This window comes from Zootoca vivipara, chromosome 8 (assembly GCF_965207765.1).
Source record: "Zootoca vivipara chromosome 8, rZooViv2.hap1.1, whole genome shotgun sequence".
In the NCBI taxonomy this organism is placed as follows: domain Eukaryota; kingdom Metazoa; phylum Chordata; class Lepidosauria; order Squamata; family Lacertidae; genus Zootoca; species Zootoca vivipara.
Genome location: NC_142591.1, coordinates 85,145,743 through 85,173,245, shown reverse-complemented (window position 1 = coordinate 85,173,245; position 27,503 = coordinate 85,145,743). Strand labels below are relative to the sequence as shown.

The following is a 27,503-nucleotide window of genomic DNA, read 5'->3' as shown; positions in this document are numbered from 1 at the left end:
CATGAATTACGGGGTCTCGGATGAGCCTGTAGGGTCCGCGCAATGATTCATTCAGTCGCGATCTGCCGCTCCCTCTCTGTTCGCCCAACAGACTCTAGCAGAATGCACAGCCGGGATGGATCCGGACACCTGGAACGCCTATCACATCGTGAGCAACCGAGCCCGGGCTGTCTGCTACGCCACCCGTCAGATGCAGTTCAAGCGCCGAGCAGAGCATACTGTCAATGCCTTGGTCTCCACTGCCGTCAGCCAGCTGGAAGCGATGAAAATGCTTAAGGCTTGTACTGTTTTGGATTTGATATATATATATATAAATTAGGGTCTTCCTTGGGGGGCTGGAGGACTATCTGGAGCAGGTTTGGGAGGGAAACGGGGTCTGTGGGGTAGAGAAAGGAAAAGTCCCTTTGGGCAAGCAGGATTCCCGTGCAATTGGGAAAAGTCTTGGCAGAATTTGGGGCATGAAACTTGGGGGGTGGGGGGGGAACTTCTGCTTTCTCCAGCCCTGTGTTTGGGAAGCAGGGCTCATTCTTTGCTGAAAGACCTGCCCCATCGGGCACATTGCGCCCCTGAACTGTGCCAGCTGGTCATTATACGCACAGCAGTTTAAGAATTGGTGCCCGGGAAACCCTGGAGAGCTGCTGCTGCCGGTCCGTGCAGACAGTACTGAGCCAGGTGGACCAATGTTTGGATTTTGTCATTGGGCAGCTTTATCTCTTATTCCGTTCGGCTGCCCTCGCTTCTGGCGCTCATCATTCCGCGACTTCCCTCCCCTGCAGAGCGGGCAGGAGGAGCTGAAGGAGCTGACCTCAGAATCGCTGCAGAAAGTGGCCACCAGCCAGGAGGCGCTCCTGGCCCAGCAGGAGAAGTTGCAAGGCAGCCAAATGCAGATGGGGGAGTCCCTCCACGACAACCTGGACCAACTGGTTCAGGAGAAGGCTCTGATTGCCAGCGGGCAGCAGCAGGTGGCACAACTGATTGAGGGCATTACGAAAAGGATGGGTAAGCGAGGGACGGGGGCCAAAGTGGTGGGGAGGTTCTTGTTAAGTAGAATAGATTTAATTGACACAGAACTGGAAAATGTACTTGTATTAATGAAGGTTTAAAATGGGGAAATTCCATTGCTAACATTCCCACAGTAGGTTTCTATAGGACTGAGCTGTAAGTAGTTAGAATCATAGAATCCTAGAATTGGAAGAGACCACAAGGGCCATCCAGTCCAACCCCCTGCCAAGCAGGAAACACCACCAAAGCATTCTTGACATATGCCTGTCAAGCCTCTGCTTAAAGACCTCCAAAGAGGAGACTCCACCACACTCCTTGGTAGCAAATTCCACTGCCGAACAGCTCTTACTGTCAGAAAGTTCTTCCTAATGTTGAGGTGGAATCTTCTTTCTTGTAGTTTGAATTCATTGCTCCGTGTCCGCTTCTCTGGAGCAGCAGAAAACAACCTTTCACCCTCCTCTATATGACATCCTTTTATATATTTGAACATGGCTATCATATCACCCCTTAACCTTCTCTTCTCCAGGCTAAACATACCCAGTTCCCTAAGCCGTTCCTCATAAGGCATCGTTTCCAGGCCTTTGACCATTTTGGTTGCCCTCCTCTGGACACGTTCCAGCTTGTCAGTATCCTTCTTGAACTGTAGTTGATGGTTACCTGTTGATCGTTTCTCTACTCTGAGAGTGAACCTCTCGTGCAATGAAGGTATACACTTGCAAATCTCCATTTTAAAGGTACCATAGTTGCCTCTTTAGTCTTTCGAGGGAGAACAGAAGGATGCCAATGAAATAGGGCTGGCATATTTCAAGAAGTAAAAAATCTGGAGACAAATGCTGTTGAGCTTTTTCTGCCAATTTTTCAAAATTCCCTCTGCGTGCTGTTTTCACAGTTTAAATCCCGGACATTTCGGGACGTATGGCAACTCTATCCTGAAGGGAGAATAAACAGCCTAATGCCAATGGAGGCTGGAAAGCAGGTTGTGGGGAGAGACAGACCTCTGCTTCTAAGTCTGTTTGGATTATTTCATATTTTCTAAGATGCTGAGCATTTGCTGGACTGCACAAGAGATTGCATGGATATTTTGGATGTATCATTTGATGTTTCTGGTTTATTTTAAAGAGTTCTGCCAGTTTTTAAAAAAAGAATAATATTTTTATGGCCTGCACAATCCTGGAAGTTGGCTCTAAATCATATCCCGAGTTTCTCCTTGCTACCTGTATTTGCTGTACAACATTTGTTCATTGCCATTGTTTTGATTTGCTGGTTTGGGGGCTTGGTGTAAGGAAAAGGGGTATTTGGTTGGGGGGGGGGCGAGCGCCCGAAGGTCCTTAGCTCCCTGGCGGGAGCCATTACTACATCTAATAATTGTGTTCTGTTCCCAGGGCAGCAGTTGGCGCAGTTCACTGCGATCTGTGGCTATTTCTCTGTTCTAGAGGGACGCATTTGTATTCTTGTTTGTGGTAGCCTAAATTGTTTGCTTTAAGAGTACATCGTAGTGCGCCCTGCTAATTTTAGGCGGGAATCGCCATAAGACACCCCCCAAAAATAAGCCATAGGCTTATTTTCTTGAGGAAAATAAATATAAGACGGTGTCTTATATTCGGAGAAACACAGTATATATAATTTTCTTTAAATTTTGGTTTCATTCGCCTTTTCCGTGCTGAAATGTCACAACCTGAACGACCATGGCTTCCCTCCCCCCCCCCAGTTTTGATCCTGGCTACGCCCCTGTGCACAACGATTTCTTCCAAAAGGAGTCAGTTCCTATGCTTCAAGTCTCTTACTAACTGCAATATCTGTGGGCCCACAAAACTCTGCAGAGCCTTGTGTCCTCCAAGGCTTCATCCCATCGTCTCTGGGGCGGTTAGAGTGCCAAATCCTGCCTTGGGAGTTCATGTTTTGACCCTATAGAAAGGAGCTTTCTGGCCTTGGGGGGGGGGTGTCAATCTCCAGACTTTACTTACCCACCACTGAAATAAATGGGTCAGGTTTGGCTTGCGTGGTGCAGAGCTTTTAAAAAAATAATAATTAAATTATTTCATCTTCAATGCACATGTCTTGAGGCAATGCATGAAATGCAATGAAAACGGCTACAGAGAAGCTGAAAGCACAACAAATAAGAGCAAGTAGCTTTAAAAGCTGTACACACAGCAGAGACCCATTCATCCAGCTGGGAAGGCTTGGCGGAACAGAAATGTCTTCAATTTCTGCAGGGTTGGAAGGGACACAAGGGGTCATCTAGACCCCTGATAGGGTTTCTGGGAAGAGCAGATAGGGGGCACTGGTCATATCGCGACGTAAACGGTGGTTTGTTGGGTATCGCGGCAGAAATTCCAAAAAGCGAGAGCTGCCTGTGTTCCTCTCCTTGCAGAAAACATCAGCCGTCACCTAGATCAGCAGGACCTGGAGCTGCAAGACGGTCACAAGGCCATCCTTGAGGACCTGTCCCAGGTGCAGATGCGAGCTCAAGATGTCTACTCCAAGACAGGTTGGTGGTAGGAGGTGGCGTTCAAACCCTCCTCGCCTCTGCCCCTGGCCACTGAGCCAAGACTTCCTCTCTGCTTGCGCTCTGAACTGGCTCGTTTTCTCTTCCCCCTCTGCCCTCCATCCCAGAGACCAACCTGGGCTTGTTCACGGCCTACCAGAACCAGACGGCCTTGTATTACGAAGAGCTGATGGAGAAGCTGCAGAAGATGAACCAGAGTCTTGGAGTGTTGCTGAACGCCATGGACCGGATGCAAGCGAGTGTGGAAGGGCAGCTCCAACACATTCGGAGGTTCATGAACTGGGCAGGTGAGACTATTTTAGAAGGGCAGAGGCAGGAAGCTGAATCGAGCAAAGTCGATTCAACGCCTTCCACTTGTGCAAGGAAACTCCCCTCTCTTTTCCTCACCCCAAATCTGATCTTGGTAGAACTCCAAAGAAGATTTGGGGCTCGCGGGAGACAGAGGGTCAGGTTCTCATTTTGATTTCCGTTTCATCAGTTCCCTGGCAGCTCCTGGTCTGCACAGGCAGGTCAAAGCTTCTGAAGACTGAAGATTGCAAAATGCAAAGAGCTTAGCAAATAAGCGAAATACAGGAATTAGAGCATTTTGTGCCCACCTCTCTCTCGCAGGGTTCAGCCTCAGCTCCATCTATACCTGCGTCTTACACGGCAGCTATTTCCTCCTGGCAGCTCTCATCATGACCTTCCTGCAGACTCCCGGGCTCCCGCGTGCCATGCTGCTAGTCCTCGTTGTGGCCAACGCCCTGTCTGAGCTGAACCATGCCGCCTCCTTGGGCTTCAAGTCGCTCACCTGCCTCTTAATCTTGACTGTCGCAGGCAAGCACGCAGTCCATGCAACCCAGCATATGGGTGTTGAGCATGTTGTCTTTTTTACATTATTGTAAATTCTTCTTATTAATAATGTTATTTCGTAAAATGTATACACTGCTTGATTGTTAAAATCAAACAAACCTTAGAGCGGTTGATTTTATTGTTTTATCTTTTTCCCCCCTAAACAGCTTTGAGGTGGTTCTTCACAATCAAGGTGTGCATGAATTTTATGGAAAAAGTAAATAAGAATTGCAGAAGGACAAAAAGTGTCTTGGGAGAGAAAACTGGAGGGAGGGAAACAGAAATGTCTAGCGAGTGGCCAGGGGATTTGGGGTGGGGGGTGGGCAGGAGAACAGAGGGGTTTGCTTCCTGGAAAGGGAGCAATCCATGATGTAACATTCAGTTGCGGGTCCAACACATACTACTATTACTACTGCTACTATTATACTGGGACGCAGGTGGCGCTGTGGGTTAAACTGCAGAGCCTAGAGCTTGCTGATCAGAAGGTCAGCAGTTCGAATCCCTGCGACGGGGTGAGCTCCTGTTGCTTGGTCCCAGCTCCTGCCAACCTAGCAGTTTGAAAGCACGTCAAAGTGCAAGTAAGTAGATAAATAGGTACCGCTACAGCGGGAAGGTAAATGGCGTTTCCGTGTGCTGCTCTGGTTCGCCAGAAGCGGCTTTGTCATGCTGGCCACATGACCTGGAAGCTGTACGCCAGCTCCCTCGGCCAATAATGCGAGATAAGCGCGCAACCGCAGAGTCGGTCACGACTGGACCTAATGGTCAGGGGTCCCTTTACCTTTACTATTATACTATGATTTTAATTATACCCTGCCCATTTGGCTGAGTTGCCCCAGCCCCTCTGGGTGGCTTCCAACACGCAGAAAAATAATAATGAAACTTCAAACATTAATAGTAACAATCAGATCCATATATAAAAAGTCACAATACTGTAACTTTAAACAACTTACACCAAATGAAGCAATATGCAATAATGCATTAGAATCCAATAGTAAACACTAAAATTAAACATCAGCAAGTAATAGACAGTTTACATTGATCAATGAAGAATTACTCATCTATAATGGGTGAAAATAGCAGCAAATCACAATACAAGATGACGGATATATTCTGCCTCTTAAGAACAACCAGCTGATTTTCAGTTTTACCAGGACACCAAGTGAAGTACGGTAGTTCATCTTGTTTTTACCTGATGCTGAGGCCACAGAGTAGATGAGCTGGAAACCTTTAAGTATGGCAAGTGATACCAATGTGCGCTTTCTCTGCCCTTTAGGCAATGAGCTCCTAGGCACCCTCTGCCACCGTGCCATGAAAGGGAGGAGATGGAAGCCCACCTGGGTACCTTTGCTGCGTCTGCGGCAGGAGGCAGAAGTGGCCACCCAGGAAGCACAGGTGAAAGGCTCCAGCTGCTGCCGGCTCACCTCCACGCCCGACAGGTAGGAAGGCGTGGCCAGGAACAGGCACTGCTGCTGCGTGTTTATGTCAGTTTGTTTGCATTTCTTGGTGCAGAAAGTTTTGATCTGATGTGTAGAGATCTTTCCTATTCAAATTAATTCAAGAGGTTCTAGTTACAGGTAGGTAGCCATGTTGGTCTGCCATAGTTTTTTTTTTAATCCTTCCAGTAGCACCTTTGTTGTTGTTGTTTAGTCGTTTAGTTGTGTCCGACTCTTCGTGACCCCATGGACCAGAGCATGCCAGGCACTCCTGTCTTCCACTGCCTCCCGCAGTTTGGTCAAACTCATGTTGGTAGCTTCAAGAACACTGTCCAACCATCTCGTCCTCTTATCTGAAGAAGTGTGCATGCACACGAAAGCTCATACCAGTGACAAACTTAGTTGGTCTCTAAGGTGCTACTGGAAGGATTTTTTTTTTAATTCAAGAGGATTCTGGAAGTTTCTCTGTGTTGAAAGAAACAAGCAGAAGGTTCATGATGTTTGGGTTATTCCTTCTGAGTACAGCTGGCGTAAACTGGTTCTAGGTCAGGCATCCCCAAACTGCGGCCCTCCAGATGTTTTGGCCTACAACTCCCATGATCCCTAGCTAACAGGACCAGTAGTCGGGGAAGATGACCATTTTAGTCCAAAACATCTGGAGGGCCGAAGTTTGGGGATGCCTGGTCTAGGTCATGCTGACTATAAAAGTAAGGCCAGAAGGAGCCTGGGTTTCACTTTTTCCATCTCTTTTCCTTCTGTTGCCGTGTTCTGCGTATAGTGTTAAGGTTTAGTCTTATTATAAGTTATTGTAAGTTTGAGTTAAGTCTGCTGCAACTGGTTTTCTTATGAACAGTGCCAATCCTAAATGTATTGGATTTGTGACCATTATGCTCATTTGCCTTCAGGATACAACAAAGGAAATCCCTTGCGTTGCAAAAACAGAAAACTCTGAACAACCACAAGCAACACGCGGCTAATAATGTTCTAACAAAATATTTATAACATTATATTGTTTCACTCTTCATAAGCAGAAAATATATGTAACCGCAAATAATAGGAGTCAAATAAATGTTCCATGAACAGAATTAGAAAGCGTGATCAGGCAGTATCAAAGAAAACTGAGATGAAGGCAAATTGACTTTCAACAGTCAAAATCCTGCAGAAGTGCGGTGATAGGTGCTCTGGACATAGAACAGTTTTTCCAGATAACGAACTGTTTCAATAATGATTCTTCGTCAGCAAATAAGTTGTCCCCACAGGTTCTTCAAATACCAATACCGTAGATCAGCAATCACTTAACAGGGTAGTAAGCTGATCTAAGTTTCTATTCAGCTAACTATATTTTGGAATCTATTCTGGATCAATATTGAATAGAATTTTATGACGGTTTATGTGTTCACGGATGCTGCTTCCAAGTTCGTAGAACTGTAGAGTTGGAAGGGACTTCGAAGGTCATCTAGTCCAACCCCATGCAAAACAGGAATCATAGCAAAAAAATCCTTGACGGGTGGCTATCCAGCCTCTGCTTCAAAACCTCCAAGGAAGGAGAGTCCGCCACCTTCCCAGGAAGCCAATTCCACCATCAAATGGCTCTAGCAGTCAGAAAATTCTTCCTGTTGTTTAGTTGGAATCTCCTTCCTTGTCCCTTGAAGCCATTGGTTCGAGTCCTACCCTCTAGAGCAGGAGAAAACATGCTGGCTCCATTTTGCACGCGATGGCCCTTCAAATATTTGAAGATGGCCATCATGTCTTGTTCTCTCCTCCAGGCTGAACATACCCAACACCCTCAAATGCTCAGGGGTGGTTGCTACGAGACACACATCCATTTATTTTTTTAAGTGTCTGCAGAAACATTTTAGTCTTGTGCAGATGTATTCCGCTGACACTCGTACCATTGTATTTGTTAAGAAATGGCAGCCTTGCTTCTCAATTTTCCTCCTGCCTCCAAAGCCAATGTCTTGAGAGCAATAGTTTTTAGAGACTTCTCTGAATCTGCCTGCCAAAGGCAACTCACAGATCCTTTCGAAAGCCAGAACTTGTGCTGGGGTGAAAGGTTGAATTATGCAGAGCTCATCCGTCATGGATGCTTGAGCTGAGATTCCTGCATTGCAGGGGGTTGGACTGGATGACCCCGAGGGGTCCCTCCCAGCTCTACGATTCTGTGGAACTCTGGAATACAGATTCTCTGGCGGACGAGGGCTGGGGCTTGGGGATAGAACAACTTTAGAAGGTCCCAGGCTCTATCTCCATCGTCTCCAAGTAGGGCTGAGCAGTACCCCTGCCTGAAAATCTGGAGAGCTGCTGCCAGTCAGTGTAGACACTACTGAGCTAGCTGGAGCAAAGGCCAGACTCAATATAAAGCAGCGAGAAAATGATTGATTGGCCTCCTCTCCTCTCTGCAGCGAAGGTGAGGTTGGCCTCCTGAAAAGGGAACTGGAGAAGCTGGAAGACTTGAGCTACGCGACAGGTGAGCAATCCTCAGGTGTGCATGGCAGCGGCTTTCGGGAGCCAAGAACAAAGACTTGAGGATTGGGGGCGATGATTTGCATTCCCTGTCCAGAAAGCAGCTTTTCTGCCAACTGTGTGGATCGGGAAACAGGTTAGATTTGTAGCAAATCTTGCGGTCATCTGAATGTGTTTTTAATATTCTGTTGGGAGCTGCCCAGAGTGGCTGGGGAAACCCAGCCAGATGGGGTGGGGTATAAATAAATTATTATTATTATTGACTTCTCTAGCCCCAACCTCTGAGGGTTTTAACAACTTAGGAACTCCCTGCTATTGTTACCAGGCAAGCGCCTGTAGGCAGTACTCTTTTTGGTGCCTGCTAAAAGCATTTTTGTTTAGACATGCCCACCCAGGTATTTAGAAAGTCGATGGGAGTTTTAATCCGTTTTTGTTCTATTGTTGTTGTTTCTGAAGGTCTTAAGCTATTGCCATTAATTTTTCTGAACGCTAATTTTATCTTTTTTTTGCAAACTGCTTTGAGGAGTTTGACAATCAAGCGGTGCATAAGTTTTATGGAGTAACTTAAAATGCATTTCGATTCTGGATTCTGAAGCTTTAAACTCGCAGCACGAAAATGGGTGCTTTCCCTTCCACCTCCATGAGGACTAGAAACTTTGCGCTTTAACCTTTGAAGCAGTACTCAGCTGTGTTACGTTTGCTAGCTTTTGCTGGGAAGCTGGGTTTGTTCCCCCCCCCTTCTGAACAGAGAATACTCTGGTTCTTGGAATTCTGTCGTAAATGGCGAAGGTATGTCTCCACCATTAGCACCCATCCTATGCCCAATCTTTGGCAATCTTTGTGTCGCAGGTGACTCTCACCTGGCGAGAGACTCCCCAATGAAGGGTGGGAGCATCTTTCCGGAGGAAGGCACAATGCATCCTGCAGCCGTCTGGAAGCCTCAGCGGGGCTATTCCCTCCACCCTATGAGCCTTCGGCGCCAGAGTCTGACCCGCTCCAGCAGGCAGGAGGTATTGGGGGAGACTGCTTAGTTGTCCTGTGGTGTTCCACTTCAAACCCTACTCTGTCCCACTGTTTTGGGGGACACGAGCAGCTGAGGGAAATGATCACAACCTCTTGTGGCAGTGAGTTCCACAGTCCAAGTTGGTGCCTTTTGTCGGTTGTGAATCATCCATCGTTAAGCAACTTCAGTTGCTGTCGTCATTCATTCGATTTATATACTTTATCCAACGATCCCAGGGTGGTGTACAACATTAAGAACTTACTTTATTACCCAGCATAATAATAAAAATAATAATACAGGGCATAATAATAAAGTATTCATAACAACAGTTGCCCACACATCTTTAACAGGCCATAGTCAGGGGTCAGCAAACTTCTTCCGCAGGGGCCTGGTCCACTGTCCCTCAGATCTTGTGGGGGGTCAGACTATATTTGGGGGGGATCCCCCCCACGACTTCCCCCTCCCTTCTCCACAGCACTGGATGAGCCCCAGTGACGGCTTACCTGTGCCTTGCGAGCAGCAGGGGCTGGTGGCAGTGGAGGGACGATGAGTGGCGCAGAAGGGCTGGCTCCAGAGAGGGGCTGCTTAAAATGGCACTCAGCCAACCGTGGCTCAACAAAGCCCCTTCCTCCTATAGGCAGGGCAGGGAGAAGTCAGGAGGGAGGGAGGAGACGCCTCTGCAATGTGTGTGTGGGGGGGGAACGGCGCAGCCTAAATGATCAGAATCCCCACACTGATCCACACGGCGATTCCCGGGCCATCCACGGGCCAGATCCAGAAGGCAATTGGGCCGGATCCGGCCCCCAGGCCTTAGTTTGCCAACCCATGCCATAGATCGGGGTGTCCAAACTTTTTTCAAAGAGGGCCAGATTTGATGAAGTGCGCATGCGTAAGGGCCGACCAAAATTGTTTTTTAGGATTGAAGTTGTTGAGCTTTTTTTTAGGATTTTACCCCAGGAAATAAACTGTCACAGGGGCCGGATTAGGCCCCCTAAACGGACTTTGGACATGCCTGCCATAGATCGTTTAATGACCAAAGGCCTAGGTAAAGGGGAATGCTTTCCTGGCACCTAAAGACATGTAACGATGGTGCCAGGTGAGCCTTTCTGGGGAGAGCATCCCACAGATTGGGGGGGACACCACAGAAAAGGCCACGTCTTCTGTGATGGGGACAGCCTTATTTCCTCTGTCTCTCTCTCTGTGCATGCACATAAATATCCTACCTTTCCTCCAAAGAGCTCAAGGTGTGTTGTGCACGGTTCCCCTGCTCCCCAGTTTATGCCCCCAACAACCCTGCGAGGTAGGTTAGGCTGAGAGTTGAGTGACTGGCCCCCAAGGCCACCCAAGTGAGCCTCATGGCTGAGTGGAGGATTCGAACCCACATCTCCTACTCCAACACTGGTTCTTCTGCCAGAGATTCTGAAGAGCTGTATGCAGTCAGAGGAACATCGCTGGGCTTAGTAATATAGTCTGACTTGTTCTCCTTTGCAATTTCCCACTCCCCCCCCCAAACACTCCCATTGATTGGGCCCTAGCCTTGGGGTATTGGGGTCACCTGGTCAGATGAGTAGGTGGTCCCCCATTGCAAATCTTCCTTTTTTAAAAATAAATCTGTCCACAAAAGGGTTACGCACAAGGTCAAACTACAAGAAAGAAGATTCCACCTAAACATTAGGAAGAACTTCCTGACAACAAGAGCTGTTCGACAGCGGAATTTGCAACCAAGGAGTGTGGTGGCGTCTCCTTCTTTGGAGGTCTTTAAGCAGAGGCTTGACAGGCATATGTCAAGAATGCTTTGATGGTGTTTCCTGCTCGGCAGGGGGTTGGACTGGATGGCCCTTGTGGTCTCTTCCAACTCTACGATTCTATGATTCTAAGTTAGGAGCTTCAGTGCCAGAAATCTGCACATGCACGAGTTTGCTCTTTTTCTTGGCAAAAAGCACCCACCCTCCCCAAGTCTTTTCTCTTCCCAACAGGCGGCTTTGGAGAAATTCCCCCAGCACCACCAGGACTCGGCCTTCGACTTTCCCATCTCAAGGACCAGTTCCCCAAACGGGTCCATGGTCAGCGATGTGTAAGTAGCAAAACCTGGCGTGCCCTTTTCTCAGCGGACCAATACAATCGACGAGATCTCTTTTGGGCATGATGTCTAAATGGAGCCTCCACTCTCAGGGGCAAGCTACCTCTGAGTATCACACACTCTGGAGCAGAGCACGAGAATGTGTGGACGTCCAAACGAAGCTGAATGTTGGGAAGATTCAGGATGGATAAAGGGAAGCACTTCATCACACAGATCGCAGTTAAACTGTGGAACTCCCTGCCACAGGAGGCCACAATGGCCACCGACTTGGATGGCTTTAAAAGATTAGACAAATTCATGGAGGAGGAAAGGGCTATGGGTGGTTCCTAGCCACTACGGCTCTGCCCTGCCTCTGAATCTCAGTTGCTGGAAACCACATTAATATCAGATGGTTTCTCTAACTTCCCTCTTTATCACCCATCTTTCTCTCTCATATATGTATTCATTCCAGGTCCAACTGCTCCCTGACTCCACGCCCACCGTGCCAAGGAGTCACCAGGACCGGACATCAGTGCAGGAAGAAGGCCATCCCAGGCCACGTCTTCTGCCACGTCCATGCTTCTGGTCAGTCCTCCTATACCAGCCAATCGGGCGTCTGCTTTTAAGGTTCCCAATGGATGGATGCTGAGACGCTGTTTGTGGGCTCGCGGCTCGGGTACCACCCCTCCTGGTGCTCGTTTTTGACGAGAGAGGGCCTTCTTTTTAAAATTACACTTGTTTGCGCTTCTGAAGCTGAACGAATGGCAATCTTAAGTCCCTCTGGATCCATCTCAACTGACAACTGAAGCTCTCCAGATTAAGAGCACAAACTCCTCCTTGTTCTGACTCGTCGACCTGTGTTGGGTTTAAGGAGCGTGGCTGGAAGGCAAAGCATTTTAAGGCCATAGCCACTGCCAACTCTTTCCACAAAGGCAAATCTAATTGTGCGTGTTGTCCATCTCTAGCTGCCTTTAGTTCCCACGATGGTCGTGCTGAACCCATAAGAGCAATTTTGTCTACTGCCTCAATTGCAGGTGCTTCTGCAAGGACTTTGAGTGAAAAGGTGTCACAGACAATCCATGTTTCTGCACCGATTTATTTTATGTGAAAGTTGCCAGGTTTACGTTTAATAAATGTTTTGAGCGATAGCCGCTGTCTTTTTCTTCCCTTCTCTTTTCTTCCCTTGCCCAAAACGCAAGGTGACCTGGGTACAGTTGACAGCGCAGGTCACAGAGGCCAATGGTTGTGGACAAGATCTCCACCAGCCATCTAGAGTGCTGAAAGCTGCTCTTTAAAAACGCGAATGCCACCAAAAGCCCCCTCCGTCCACCAATTCTGCTGAGTATTGCTTCATAAATAAGCGAGCTGTGCCATCTTTAAAGAGCTAAACTGAACTATCACCCCAAAGTCGGAGAAAGCGTGGCTTGTACACTATCCCGGCACCCTAGACGGCCCCTTTTGTTCTCTATTCCAGCAAAAAAACAACAACCTGAGTTTGATGCAAAAATTGCAGACAGCAGCGCTGTTTGGCCACCCTGGTTCATTTCCTGGCAATGGCGTAGTTGGCGCAAAACCAGTCGCACGTTTCCTTCACGGCTGCAGGAAGAAGAGAAGAAGGATCAGCTGGGGCCAATGGCATCCGGATTTTGGAAGAGTGGGGAGCTGCTTTTTCCAGAGGAACAGACCATGTCTAAGCTCCTTAGTTTACAGCTAAGGTGCCTCCAGAAAACTCATGGATGCAATCTCAATGCACAGCTGTTATAGTTGGGGTTTTTTTCCTTTTGGCGTTCTTGGTATGTCCTGCTCTGGGACTGACCTGAATGACGATGCAGTTACAGATTGCCTAAATAAAAAACATGCATTCCCACCCCCCCGCACCCAGTTTTTGGAGATTACAGCCTGCAGGATCAGGCCAATGGCCCCAAGTTACGAGAGACTGCCTGGCCGCCTGCCTGCTGTGTCTGCTCCCTTGTCAAGACGTGCTTGTTAATGTTTCAGTAAACTGTGTGCAGCTACTGTTGTAAACTGCTGCTGAGGGCGGCATAAATATATTTTAAAAATCTTAAATAAATGGCCCCTTAGAAACACAGGGGCATGTGTTGTGGCATGAAGCAGCTGGCACAAAGGATAGCTTTGCCCCCTTAGGTGCCCACCTGACCACTTCAATGTGTGGAACTGGCAATCTTGTACACAGCAAATAATCTTCCATCCCACACTTGCCAAGAAACTGATCTTTTATTCTAGCAGCACCTATGCTCCGGAATTCCTTCCATTTTCAATACGTCTTTGTTTAGTCAAGGCTACCCAATTGTATTAGGCATATTTATTTCTGAAGCTGTTGATTTTACCCACGTTGCGAAATTTTATCATGGCTAATTGCTAGTTTTAATGCGTGCTTTTCTACCTTTTGATGTAGTATCAAGTAGTAGAAACTTCTTAATAAATATAAAGCAGGTTCTTTTGCTAGTTACTGGGCAAAGGACTCAAACTGCTAAGAGAGAAGCAGCAGGTTACAGGACGGGGTGGAGGTCACTTTGCCATCACCTAAGGCTCTGGGTTTGGCAATTCTGTTGCTGTTGCTCAAGCATAATTTACAGCCGCTCCCATCCCAACCCTGGCTGTGGCGAGAAAGAGCTGCCCTTTTCTCACCTCGCTCAAACGGTGTGAACTGGAAATCGGGGAGGTATCTCTTCAGCTTGCTGTTGCTGGCTGTTTTCTTGAACTGCCCATCCGACTTTGTTGTATCGAACTAGGAAGGGGCCCAAGTTAAATGGGAAAAAAACTTCTCTTTCTGCTGATTTGCCGGGGGGGGGGGGACAGCTCTGGTCTTGCCCGCCATTGCCATGCGGAATGGAATTGCTTCCCCACCCCTTCCTCTAAAAACAGTGTTTCCCAAACTTCCCATTTTTAGAAGACATCTGGAGGCAGCCCTGTTTAGGGAGGCTTTTAATGTTTAATAGATTATTGTATTTTATTTTTCTGTTGGAAGCTGCCCAGAGTGGCTGGGGAAACCCAGCCAGATGGGCGGGGTATAAATAATAAATTATTGTTATCATCATCATCATCATTATATTGGGTCTCCTGCTGCTTTGGGACTACAACTCCCATCACCCCTGACCACTGGGATGATGGGAGTTGTAGTCCAAAAGCAGCTGGAGACCCAAGCTGGGAAACCCTGCTCTGAAAGGTGCAACGGCACACAGGATGGAAGATTGATGAGAAGGAGATTCTGTAGATGGTTGGACAGTGTTCTCGAAGCTACGAACATGAGTTTGACCAAACTGCGGGAGGCAGTGCAAGACAGGAGTGCCTGGTGTGCTATGGTCCATGGGGTCACGAAGAGTCGGACACGACTAAACGACTAAACAACAACAACAAAAGTAGTTTGTGGTGTTTTTTGTTTTTTTTAAAAAATGAATAGTGGCTGCACAATTTAGGGAAGCTTTTAATATTTAATGCTGTATTGTTTTAATATTCAATTGGGAGCTGCCCAGAGTGGCTGGGGAGACTCAGCCAGATGGGCGGGGTATAAAGAATATATTATTATTATTATTATTATTATTATTATTATTATTATTATTATTACAAGGCCCCAGTTCAGCTTGGGGTGGGTGGGTGGAAGGTGTCGTTCTGGTTTGTAAACCTCTTTTCCCAATGGGGAAAAAAAACCGCCCTCATTGACTTCAACTGCCCTTTTGGGGAAGGGAAGAAGACATGCAGGGACCATACGGAAGCCTTTGCTTTTTGCCAGCAGAGGAAACAGGCTCAAGGGGAAGCCTGGGAACATCTCCACTGCCAGCCGCTTTGCTTAAGAAGAGGGGAGCCGAACCCAGAAAAGGACACAGCAGCCCCTTGAGAGGGGTTGCAGGGCCTTGGGAAACCATGTGCAAGGATACAAGGAGCTCTCCCTTGAAGTCCATTGCTCTCGCCACACACTCGGCCGCTTCCCGAATAGAGACTTCGTCTTCTTCTCCGACTAAACAGACGGGAAGGAAAACAGCACCATTACGGAACTGAGCTCCACTGCCCAGGGCTATGTAGGTCATCCTGACACCCACTGGCCTGCTTCGCCCCCGAATTCTGAGAGATGGATTTCCTCCACTCACAGCGGAATATAGCGCAAGGTTAGCACTGAATTCCATGCTAACTAACCTGTTTTTTGGGGGGGAGGGAAACACTCGTTTGCAAACAGCACAGAAAGGAGAGCAATAGATTCCACTGCATTTCTGGAAGTGGCTTTTGAAAACTCAAAACTTAAGGCAGAAATCTAGAGTTCAAATGGAATAAAATCCTCTGGGAATGTAATTCTATGGGTCTGTGGCCCCGAGGAGGACACCAATAAGCAGGTGTGCCCCCCCCCCAAGTCGGAAGAGGCTCCTGCCCTGGCTCGATAGGAAAAGGAAGGAGAGGGAGGGTGTGAGAGTTTGGGGCATGCCATTCCGTTGACTCATAGAATCACAGAATTATAGGTACCCTAAGGGGTCATCTAGCCCAACCCCCTGCGATGCAGGCCTCTCAGCTGAAGAATAAGCAAGCGATGGGCATCCGTTTAAAAGCCTCCGACAGAGGAGAGGTTTTGTAATGAAGCCCCACCTCCTGAGACTGAGACCCAGCATTCAAATGCATTTCCTGGTCTAAATGCTGGCTTGGGGGCAAGGGAGCGGGGACGGGTGTTCAATTCTGCATGGGAATGGCCTTACCCGACAAGATGATGGGCTCCACTTCGTCATACTCCCTCAGGACCCAGAGGAACAGCCGCGCCAAGTCCTGCAACGACCAGAGACCAGATACCCATCGTCTCCTCTCCTTCTCTAAAAGAGGGGCGGTTCGGCTGGAGCCTTGGGGTGCCCCCACCTTCACGGGGTCCCAAGTCCAACATTGCTTGGGAGAGTCGCAGAGTTAAGGCTGCCCCACCCTAGTCCTCAAATGCTTGCCTGCCCCTTGCTCCATCTTCCAAGTGACAGCCCTTCGGATATTTGAAGGTGGCTAACCCATCACCTCTCAGGCTTCTCCAAACATCCCTAACTCCTTCAACCGTTCCTCATCAGGCTCGGTTTCAAGACCCTTGGTCATCTTGGTCACCCTCCTCTGCGCACCTTCTAGCTCAGGGGTAGGCAAACTAAGGCCCAGGGGCCGGATCCGGCCCAATCGCCTTCTCAATCTGGCCCAAGGATGGTCCGGGAATCAGCGTGTTTTTACATGAGTAGAATGTGTCTTTTTTTATTTAAAATGCATCTCTGGATTATTTGTGGGGCATAGGAATTTGTTCATTATTTTTCCCCAAAATATAGTCTGGCCCCCCACATGTTCTGAGGGACAGTGGACCGGCCCCCGGCTGAAAACGGTTGCTGACCCCTGTTCTAGCTTGATACATCTTCTTATGTTTTCCCCACACTGTTTTTTCCCTGAAAACTCTCCCTCTCAACTAGCCAGCTTACCAGAGAGTAGATGAACTGCCTCCTGGGTTTCCCTGTCCCCCAGACAGTGAGAGCCGTACCGTTTTCTACAGATGAGTGGAGAAAAGGGAAAATCAGAGAGAATCCCCATTCCTTCCCTGTTTGCTGCAAAAAAGCACTCCAGTCTTCCCATTCCAGCTTCTTCTTGTGTTGGGATCAAATGAGACCCTAGAATCACAGACCGCTTTCTCATGCTCAAACACAGCCCCTACACTCAGCCACAATACAATACAATTGTTGTTATTTACATATCACCTTCATCTTCCGAGGATCTTAATATTTACCAAAAGATAAATAAGAATCTTTTTCCAAGGTGATCTCAAGAATCTCAAGGTGGCGTAGTGGTACCCTCCTCTTCCCCATTTCAACTCCACAACTACCCTGTGAGGTAGGCTTGACTAGGAGACGGTGACTGTGTTGCAGGGGGCTGGACTAGAGGACCCCTGAAGGTCCCTTCCAACTCTACAGTTCTATGATTCTATGGTTGGGTTTCTATTCCTCTCAGTCACAAGACTGTTGACGCATTCCAGCAAAGACTGTTGGAATGACGGGAGCAGATGTGAGGCCGTATTCTGTTTCCATTTGTTGTTTATTCTTCGGACTTCTCTCAGCAAGAGGAGACCTGCTTTCCTTTGTTCTGCCTAGTTGTTAGTAATAAAAGTAGCTTAGTAGCACAGACCTCTGCCTCATTCCATTGTGTTTACTCTGCAAGATTTAGGGGGGGATCGTTCCTCCCCCACGTGTTATGCCCAACATCTATGACTGTCCCAAGGTCACTAGGTGAGCATCGTGGTTGACAGGGGATTTGAACCCTGCTCCCCCGGGTCCTAGTCCAGTACTCTTAACCATTATGCCAGTGCTCTGCCAGGGGCTGCAAACTTCCCACGCCATGCTCTGGGTCTGACATAGTCTCGGTCATACCCACCACCGGCCCTCGCAAGGTTAACCAAGAAAGAAAGGGGCCTTCAGTCTAGAAAAGGCTCTGGAAAAGGCTCTCCTCACGTGGCACATAGCAAACAGAAGTGAATTTGACCACGTGCATCTTAGAATCGTGGAAGTGGAAGGGACCACCAGAGTCATCTAGTCCAGCCCCCTGCAATTCCCAGCAACCCTGAGATTAAGAGTCTACCAACTGAGTAATCCCATCTCCTACCAGAGTTGTCAGGGAGGCTGTAAGGGGGTGCTTCTCAAAATTGGGTCCCTGGCGGTTGTTGAACCACAACTCCCATTACCCCTGACCACTGCTAACTAGGGATGATGGGAGTTGTAGTCCAACGACGTCTGCGGACCCAGGTTCAAGAAGCGCTGCCACAAGGGAAGCAGCTTCCCCCACCCCCTCCTGCAGCCTGACCGCCACCCTCTCCTATTTCGGGCCCCAAGACGAGACACCCAGCTTCACTCACCCTTGGCCAAGTACACTTTGTGGATGAGGCCCGGCAGGACGTGCCCATCCTCGATGTTGTAGTTGTCGTGCGGACCAAAGACGTTGGTGGGAATGACGGCGGTGAAGTGGCACCCATGCTGCTCGAAATACCCCCTGCGGAAAGAAAGTGGGCAGGGTGGTGGGATGTGTGTGTCTGTGTCTGTGTGCGCGCGCATGTGTGTGATGCCAGCAATCTTCCTGGAGAACAGGCCGGAATCCGTTGCATAGAAAAGGTTCGGTCCCTGGCACTGCGCGAGGGGGGAAGCGGCCTTACAGCAACCGAAGCAGATTTAGGGCATGTGACTGCCTCCTTTCCGCTTGGCGCCAAGCCGAGGGGGGGCGCCACAGGGTGCTACACCTCACTCTGACTCGCTGCACACGCAGAACAGAAAGCGAGAGGCGACGGATTTTGGCCTCGCTCTGGACGCTGCTGAAATTTGAAAGGCTACTTTGGGAAATGATTTATAATGAGTTGGGGAAAAAATGTTTAAAATAACTGCAGCCAATCGGAAGCCGCGCTTTGGTTTTCGAACGTTTTGGAAGTCCAACAGACTTCCAGAACGGATTCCGTTCGACTTCCGAGGTACGATTGTATATACAGTATATAGTTTTGCACTTCAAACTTCAGGGATCCCCGGCAAATGCTGATCACCTCCCTCTTATTTTTCAGGTCACCTCGCTGTGGCTCAATGTCTGTCGACACTCACCACCTGAGCTTCTGTTACAAGGGATGATCAGCAGATAATAATAATAATATTAATAATAATAATAATAATAATAATAATAATAATAATAATAATAATTTATTATTTATACCCCGGCCATCTGGCTCGGCTTCCCCAGCCACTCTGGGCGGCTTCCAACAGAAATATTAGAATACACTAATTTCTTAAATCTTAAGGAAATCAGCCCTGAGTGCTCCCTGGAAGGACAGATCCTGAAGCTGAAGTTCCAATACTTTGGCCACCTCATGAGAAGAGAAGACTCCCTGGAAAAGACCCTGATGTTGGGAAAGATTGAGGGCACTAGGAGAAGGGGACGACAGAGGACGAGATGGTTGGACAGTGTTCTCGAAGCTACGAACATGAGTTTGACCAAACTGCGGGAGGCAGTGCAAGACAGGAGTGCCTGGCGTGCTATGGTCCACGGGGTCACGAGGAGTCGGACACGACTAAACGACTAAACAACAATTTCTTAAACATTAAAAGCTTCCCTAAACAGGGCTGCCTTCAGGTGTCCTCTAAAAGTCTGGTAGTTATTTTTCTTTTTGACATCAGGGCGTTCCAAAGGGCAGGAGCCACTACCGAGAAGGCCCTCTGCCTGGTTCCCTGTAACTTGGCTTCTCGCAGCGAGGGAACCACCAGAAGGCCCTCGGCACTGGATTAATATTGATCCAACTAATCAATCTTTTTTTAAGGAAAACGCACAGAGCCCATAGAAATATACCAACATGCTGCTAATGAATTTCTTTAGAAGATGATAACATCGGCAGGTATGGGGTTGTTTGGCAAGTGAGGGGGTGGGAGAGCTTTTCTAGGGTGGGACGCGGTGGAAGGCAACAGGGAGAGCAGAGGGGACCTACCTGTTCTGAACATCTATCATCCTCTTTGCGTAGGAATACCCAAAGTTGGAGCTGTGCGGGGGACCGTTGTGGATCTGGAAGAGAAGGCTGAGCATCAGTTTGGATCGGGGAGTTTGAAATGTCCTAAGGTCAAAGTCGGGACCACCACCCACAAAGCACCCACTCCCCACTGCTGGAAACCCCAGAATCAGGGTGGGGAAGGACAGAAAGACCTCTAGGTTCACGAGGGAAGGAATATCAGCCGCGATTCCTGCATTGCAGGAAGCTGAAAAAAAATGACCCTTGGGGTCCCTTCCAACTCTACAATTCTTTGGATCTATGATTTAGCACGCTGAGTCAAAATCTCTCTATACATTCTTACTTAGGTAGAATGAATGGGGGGTGGGGTGGCGGCAATGTGGCAGCAGACTCCGCCCTGATCACAGAAGGGGCGGATCCTGCCACCACAATTAATTTCTGCAGATCACAGAACCCAAGTTTCCCTTTTTCAGAAGAGCATCCTTCCAACTTCTTTAAAAAATATTATTTGTTACATTTTACATATCCATCTCACTTTTCCTTCAAGGTGCTATAAGCAGTTCCCTGCAACTCCCCATTCTATCAGTCGGGAGCCGACTGAAGCTAAATCCTTCGAAGACAGAGGTCCTCTGGCTGGGTCGGGATGACATGGGGTTGGGGGGCCAACTCCCATCTCTTGCAGGAGTATCTTTTAGTGCCAGCGCCTTCTGTCAAGAGTTTGGGTGTAACCTTCGACGCCTCCCTTTCCATGGAGGCGCAGGTTGCATCCACAGCAAAGGTGGCATTTTTCCATCTCCGCCGTATTAAGCAGTTGGTCCCTTACCTCTCTCGCCCTGATCTGGCCACAGTGATCCATGCGACGATCACCTCCAGGCTTGATTATTGTAACTCGCTCTACGCGGGGCTGCCCTTGAAGCTGACCCAGAAACTCCAGCGGGTGCAGAATGCCGCGACGAGGCTCCTTACGGGGTTCCAGCCGCGGGATCACATTCATCCAGTGCTTTACCAGCTGCACTGGCTCCCGGTGGAGTACAGGATCAGGATTAAGGTGCTGGTTTTGACCTTTAAAGCCCTGTGCGGCTTGGGACCCTCGTACCTACGGGACCGCCTCTCCTGGTATGCCCCGCGGAGGACCTTAAGGTCCACAAACAACAATATTCTGGAGATCCTGAGCCATAAGGTGGCTAGATTGGCCTCTACTAGAGCCAGGGCCTTTTCAGTATTGGCCCCAACTTGGTGGAACGCTCTTTCCCAGGAGACCAGGGCCCTGCGGAATTTGTCATCTTTCCGCAGAGCCTGCAAGATGGAGCTGTTCCGCCTGGCCTTTGGGTTGGACTTAGTCTGACCCCTGTGTTTTCCTCCCTCATGGCTTGGATTTATGGACTACTTAAAATGAGGCTGCATTTTAAATTTTAATACTGTATTTTAATTAATTGCTTTTTATGTTTTATTGCAATTTTATTGGTGTGAGCCGCCCTGAGCCCGGTTTTGACTGGGGAGGGCGGGGTATAAATAAAAATTATTATTATTATTATTATCATCATCATCATCATCATCTCCACAACAACCCTGTGAGGTTGGCCAGGCCAACAACCAGGACAACAACCCTGCGAGGTAGGCTAGGTCAAGAAATAGCGACTGGCTCCAAGTCAGCCAGCGAGCTGCATGGCAGGATGGGAATTTGAACCCTGGTCTCCCCACACTCTTAACCACTATGCCCCATGAGTTCTAGTGAATAAAAAGCCACAGAACATGCGGATCAGGAGGCAGCCCCTACCATGGTCTCGTCAATCGGGTAGGTGGTCTTGTCGGGGAATATGCAAGTGGAGAGGCAGGAGACCACCTTCTGGACACCAGATTTGTACGCAGAGTGCAGGACGTTGTCATTGATATGCATGTTCTTCCGCTGGGCAGAGAGAGAAAAAAGAGAGGAGTTTAAGGGTCTCCAAGATTTCTGCAGGCAAAAATCTACGACCGTTTTGTGGGCGACACAAGATATGCATTTTACGTAAGAGAAACGGCTCAGAAGCCCACCTCCAAAAGTCAACAATGGCCACCACCACCCTTCTGCAAAACAAACAAACAAACAAATAAACAAAACCGAATCCACTTAGTTTTAAAAGATTAAGAACTGAGAAGGGTAGGGAGCCATTGCAGGGGTATCTGGTGCCCATGGCAACCACTCCGGGACCCCCCCCTCCAGAGTACAAAGGGGACAGTTGTGTGTGGTAAGTTTGAAACCACGCATCAAGCACCTGTCTCTGTTCAAAGCACATCTCAGCAATTTCTCCACCTTTTCCAAAAAAGGATTTTCATTTCATTTCGTGGGTTTCTAAAGGTGCAATTTTGCATTTCAAACATCGTGCCACCTTCCCAAACACAGCAGTGGGGTAGAAGAGCTGGGGTGGGGGGGAAGAAATCACGTGGCAACCAATGGGTTTCAGATAGCACCTGGGCAGACGAGTCTCAAAACCCCAGGAAACAAATTTTCACGGCCCTCTAGTGCCTATGGTGGCTCATTGACCAGAAGTAATCTAGTGATCGTTAACTGTGGAGCAAAATATACGCCAGGAGCCTAGGTTTGGTCAGAATCGAGCAGCACAACCGGTCCGACCCCAGGTCAGCAAAGAAGCCAGACCCCTGAACGAAGCTGGGGGAGGCAGCTCAGGAGGAGCATGGCATGCTGGGATCTGTAGTTTTCTCTGCTTCCTGCAGCAGACCTTTGGGATTAAGGATGACGTGGCTGCAGGCTTGCACAGCCCCGCCTCGGAGCAAATAAACCCAGTTCGGTGCGATGTGTTCCTTGCGTGCGAGAGCCTGTGGGCGTGCGTCTCTTGACCGCTAGAAGCTTCTCGTATCCGGGAGAGGGAGGAGAGGGGGAAAGAGAGGCGGGCAGGCAAGCATCTGTAGGGAGCAGATGGACCACCACCTCTCCTCAGCAGCGAGGGATTAATCTCTCGCAGCAATAAAAAAATAAAAATAAAGGCTACAGGCTTGTGCCAAGCAGGTAGCTAAGGCGGAAAAGGGGAGGGGAGCCATTTTCTCAGACTTCTGTGGGGTAAAGGACACACTCTCCTTAGGGCAAGGGCCCCCAACCTGGTGCCTTCCAGATGTTTCGGACATCTGTACCAGGTACCGTATTTTTCGCTCCATAAGACGCACTTTTTTCCTCCTTAAAAGTAAGAGGAAATGTCTGTGCATCTTATGGAGTGAATGCGTGGCCCCTGGAGCCGAATCGCCCAGGGGCTAAAGGCAGATTGTGGGTTGTTTTTTTTAAATAAAGAGCTAAAGGCTAACAAGAGGGAAAGAGTGTTGAAAGGATCCACTCAGCAGCTGATTGCAAGAGATTGGGTAGGGAGATAAGGGAGCTAGCTTCCTTCTCGTCCAGACCCCTTGCCCAGGCCTCAGTTGTTGTCTGCAGAGAGAGGCTGCCTGTTTCCCCAGCGACATGTGACTGGCTGATTAGATTAACTGTCTGGAAACTGTAGAAATGGGTCCCTTTCCTTTCTTAGAGAAGCTGCAGAACTGTGAGTTGAGCCCCGTAAAAACAGGGTTTTTTTTTCCATTTGCAAGGTAAGCTCAACAATTTTGAGCTGATCCTCAAAAATGGAGCTTTCCCCCTTTGCAAAAAAAGATGCACAACTGTGAGCTGACCCCCCCAAAAAAACAGGGCTTTTCCCATTTGCAAAAAAGCTGCACAACTTTGAGCTGATCCTCAAAAAATAAAATTAAAAAAATGCGAGCTTCCCCCCTTTGCAAAAGAAGCTTCCTCAAATATTTAATTGGGGGGGGGGGCAAAGCAGCTAGGCCTCTAGGAGTTGGCTGCTATGCCTAGGACAATTCAAGAAAGCGAAATATTTATTTTTCTTGTTGTCCTCCTCTAAAAACTAGGTGTGTCCTATGGAGCGAAAAATACGGTATATAAGGCGGTCTCTCAAGTCCACTGGTCCCGAGCTATTTGGTGCCTGGCGTGGCAGGAAGATTCAAGGCAATCAAAGAAACGTTTTAACATTTCAGTGTGGCCTAGTATAGCACCAAAACATTATTTTTAATTTTGCAGGATATGGATAGATGTTCCAAAGCGTTGGCTGTTCTTTTGCAGCTCTCCACGACGTATTGTTGCGAACAGGGATTTTCAACCCTGGCAAATGTGATGGATCAGGAAAAAGAGAGGTTTCCTTGTGTTGATGAGGAGAGAGTTTGTCTCAAATTAGACCTAATATAAATGAGATTACTCTGCAAAAGCAAGCTCACACCTCTCATGGGGTTTGTATTTAAGGTACATCTGTAAGAGGCTCATTTGTAATTATATTTTGGGAATGATTCATGTTCTTATGAAGCTGCAATTGTTTTATATTTCCCGGATTTCTTACGAAGTAGCTACTATAAAACAAATACTGCTAGGAGTTGTTTCTTTTTGTTTTCCAATGCATTTCTTATCAATAGCAGCAAAGATAGCTCAGTCACAGGGCCAGGGGTTCGAGTCCCAACGTTGGGCAAAAGATTCCTGCATTGAAGGGGGATGGGACTAGATGACTCTCAACGTCCCTTCCAACCCTACAATTCTATGATTCAAATTAAAAAATTGGCGTGGTGTGCAAGCCATTTTTCATTCTGAAAATGTGGCCCAGAGAAAAAAAGCTTGAAAGCCGCTGCCTTATACGCTCGTACCAAAAACCTTAACCTTGTAGGAGATTGTCAGCAGGTGCTAACCCTGCAAACAAGGTGTTATATACTGATGAACTACCTTTTTTAGAGCGGGGAGAGTGGGAACATGGAAAAAGAAACCGGTTTTTCCCGGGGCAATGCCCCCACATGCTTTAACTACCAGGAAGAGGACAGTGCAAGAGGGAAATAGAGAGATCAGCATCCTTACCCAGAAATCCAGGTTGTACTTGATGTTCCGGAAAAGGCCCCCCACCATGGCTGCCAAGTGAATGACGTGAGTCGGCCGGTGCTTCTCAAAAAGGGCTGCGGTCGCAGCAGCATCCCTGGAAGTGAAGAGAGGGGCTGAGGATGGAGAAGGAAGCACCTTTCCCTTAGGCAAAGCTGCGCCACCTGGACTGTGGAGGGAGTCAGGTGCGCATTTACCTGCCTTTCCTAATCCCTCCGCCTCAAGGCAGCCTTAGGAAAATACTCAAAAGACGATGAGTAGTAAGGCTTTCAAGGCTGCGCCCAGCAACTTGCTCCACGCTGCCACAAATCGTGTGTCTGTGGATCCCTCCTTAGAAATACTTTTCTTCCCTAAACTTAGACACCCCAAACTGAGTTAAACTACGGAACTCGCTGCTGCAGGAGGCAGCGACAGCCACCCTCCTGGATGGCTTCAAAAGAGCGTTAGACCAATTCTCAGAAGAGAGGGCTATCGATGGCTACTAGCCAGGATGGCTGTGTTCTGCCTCCACAGTAAGAGGCAGCAATACTTCAAAATCCCAGTTTCTAGAAAAGACCAGAGGGGAGATTTGCTCTTGTGCTCGGATCCTGCTTGCGGGGGTCCCCGTAATGGGCAGCTGGTCCTCCCCCGTGAGAGCAGGATGCTGGATTAAGTGGGCCATTGGCCTGTTCCATTGAACGGCAGATCATAGACAACAGAATTGTGCACTTCATTTAGTCCAACTGCCTGCAATGCAGGAATATCCAGCTGTCTCATACAGGGTTTGAACCTACAACCTTGGCATTATCAACACCATGAGCTATCCAGGCTCTTCTCGCTTTAGCTTGGTGCTCAAGTCCCACTGAACTCCCTGTCTGTCCTTTTCTACACCTTTTTGTGTGCTCTATCCATTTCTAGAGATGTTCGATACTCCTGTATTCTGTCCTTATAATCTCTTATTATGAGGTCCGTTGACCGGATCGATACACCAAATGACTCGCCAAATGATGCCACACTTGCCAGCTTGACTGGGCTCTCACAAGAGCTGCCAGCCTTCACAAACACAACCCGAGTTCTCACAGAACTGTAGAGCTGCGAGGTACGCCCAAAGGTCATCCATCCCAACCCCCCCTGGCAAATGCGGGGTTTTCTTCAACCCCAGAGGGAGGGCCGACTCACGTCAAGTCGGCATCCTTGGAGGACACGAAGATCCACTCCTCGTCCGGCCGCCCTTCTCCCTCGGCTACCAACTTTGCGATGGCCTTGCCCACCAGCCCCGAGCCACCGGTCACCAAGATGCGCTTCGGTCGCGCTGGCTGAGCCATGACGAGAAGATCTGTAGATCGGGGATTGAAAAATGAGAGGTCGAATTACTAACTGCGCTGGGTTGAAATGCGGCCCTCCTGGCTTCTCCAATCAACCCCCAGAACATTCACCAGGTCACACCCCTCCTCACTGGCCCCGGTTCACCCTGAGTGGGACGTGCGCTTGGCACTCTGGTCATGCTTTTTGTGGCCCCTGCGACGCTGACCAGAAGGGAACAGAACCTTTAGACTGGAATACAGTCCCCATCTCTTTGCCCTTTGCATCCATTGCTGGACTATGGGTCCAAATCCCCACTCACTGGGTGATGCTCGCTGGGTAACCTTGGAGCAGTCACCATCTCTTAGCCTAACCTGCCTCTCAGGGCTGTTGTGCACATGAAATGGGGAGGAGAACCATGTTGGCCTATGACCTGCTGGAAGACCAGAGTTCGAATCCCCGCTCAGCCGTGAGACTCACTCACTGGGTGACCTCGGGGCCAAGCATTCGCTCTCAGCCAGGGCAGTCTTAAGCATCCCTGGCACCCTGGTGCAGCGGATCCCTCTGTCGCCCCCCCGCCCCGTTTCCCAGCGTGACGGGATCAGCGTGCAGCATGGCTGCCGGGCGCTGCTGCATGGCGGGCAGGCGGGTGGCCGCAGCACGGCTGCCGGGCAGAGCTGCACGGCGCCCCCCTTGGCGGGAGGGCACCCTGGCGCCCTGCGCCACCCAGCCTGGCCGTAGGGCCGGCCCTGCTCTCAGCCCAACCTACCTCCCAGGGTTGTTGTGGGGATTGAATGAGGATTGGGGGAGAGGGGAGGGGGAGAGCCATGCACGCCACCTGGAACTCCTTGGAGGAAAAGACGGATATAAATGCAACAAACAAACAAAGCAGGGCGCCCATTGGGGAGTTGGCTTTAGAAGATTCCTGCTTTGCAGCGGGTTGGGCTAGATGACCTTGGGATCCCCCTTCCAACTCTACAATTCTATGGTTCTGCTTCTCATTTCCAAAGGGGATCGCCACTTCTGCGTCAGGGCCGCCGTCTCCAACCTGGCACCCTCCAGAGGTTTTGCACTACAACTCCCATCAGCCCCTGTGTTTATTGCGGGCTGATGGGAGCTGGAGTACAAAACAGGTGGCACGCGCGGAGGATGGGTTGGGGTTGGGCAGGCAGCAGGTTGGCCGAGCCTGCGCTAGAAAGGGCGAAAGAGGCGAGGTCTCTAACCCGGAGGAGGTCGCAATCGGAAACCGGCTAAAGGGTTTGCAAAAGGAAACCAATCCGCGCGCGTCAATGCGCGCAGGTGGAAGCCAGGCAGGGAGGACGACCCCCACCCATGCTCGTGGGTGTCCTGGGGTGCCCTTACGGATCCACGCGCACCCAACGAGCAGCGGAGGAGGGGGGGGAGATAGAGACCCTCGCGGCGGCGGGGGGAAAATAGAGGGAGATAGAGACCCTCGCGCGGGGGTCCCTCCCTCCCCCGCTTTCCCCGGGGAAAGTCAGCTACCTTTGCCGGGCGTGCGCTCCGCCTGCCGCGTCTCCTCTTTCTCGTCTGT

The 27,503-nt window shown here is 49.2% G+C and overlaps 2 protein-coding genes across 2 annotated transcripts in view; one reads left to right on the top strand and one right to left on the bottom strand.

The window, feature by feature from the left end:
• Positions 1-11,923, top strand: part of LOC118089689 (protein brambleberry-like) — a 16,815-nt gene extending 4,892 nt beyond the window's left edge. The window contains exons 4-13 of the mRNA XM_088676060.1: positions 92-277; positions 777-999; positions 3,374-3,490; positions 3,616-3,795; positions 4,118-4,335; positions 5,621-5,775; positions 8,175-8,239; positions 9,085-9,245; positions 11,215-11,312; positions 11,770-11,923. Coding sequence (XP_088532186.1) covers positions 92-277; positions 777-999; positions 3,374-3,490; positions 3,616-3,795; positions 4,118-4,335; positions 5,621-5,775; positions 8,175-8,239; positions 9,085-9,245; positions 11,215-11,312; positions 11,770-11,923 — 1,557 coding nt within the window. The remainder of the gene's footprint in view (positions 1-91; positions 278-776; positions 1,000-3,373; positions 3,491-3,615; positions 3,796-4,117; positions 4,336-5,620; positions 5,776-8,174; positions 8,240-9,084; positions 9,246-11,214; positions 11,313-11,769) is intronic.
• GFUS (GDP-L-fucose synthase) lies at positions 9,478-27,503 on the bottom strand. Its single transcript, XM_035125964.3, has 11 exons — positions 27,455-27,503; positions 25,829-25,985; positions 24,653-24,767; positions 21,554-21,682; positions 19,759-19,832; positions 18,157-18,290; positions 16,736-16,800; positions 15,998-16,064; positions 15,194-15,273; positions 13,947-14,046; positions 9,478-12,893 (listed from the first exon to the last, which is right to left on the bottom strand). Exons 2-11 carry the CDS (start codon positions 25,972-25,974, stop codon positions 12,838-12,840), a joined length of 966 nt encoding a protein of 321 aa, XP_034981855.2. The 5' UTR covers positions 25,975-25,985; positions 27,455-27,503; the 3' UTR covers positions 9,478-12,837.

What these genes read in the sequence shown, in the direction of transcription:
- GFUS (XM_035125964.3), bottom strand. Translation starts at nt 25,974, where the DNA reads ATGGCTCAGCCAGCGCGACCGAAGCGCATCTTGGTGACCGGTGGCTCG. An exon ending in ACCCGATTGACGAGACCATG is followed by an intron (nt 19,833 to 21,553) that starts GTAGGGGCTGCC and finishes CTTCTCTTCCAG; the next exon opens with ATCCACAACGGTCCCCCGCA. An exon ending in GTTCACACCGTTTGAGCGAG is followed by an intron (nt 12,894 to 13,946) that starts GTGAGAAAAGGG and finishes TTCTTCCTGCAG; the next exon opens with CCGTGAAGGAAACGTGCGAC.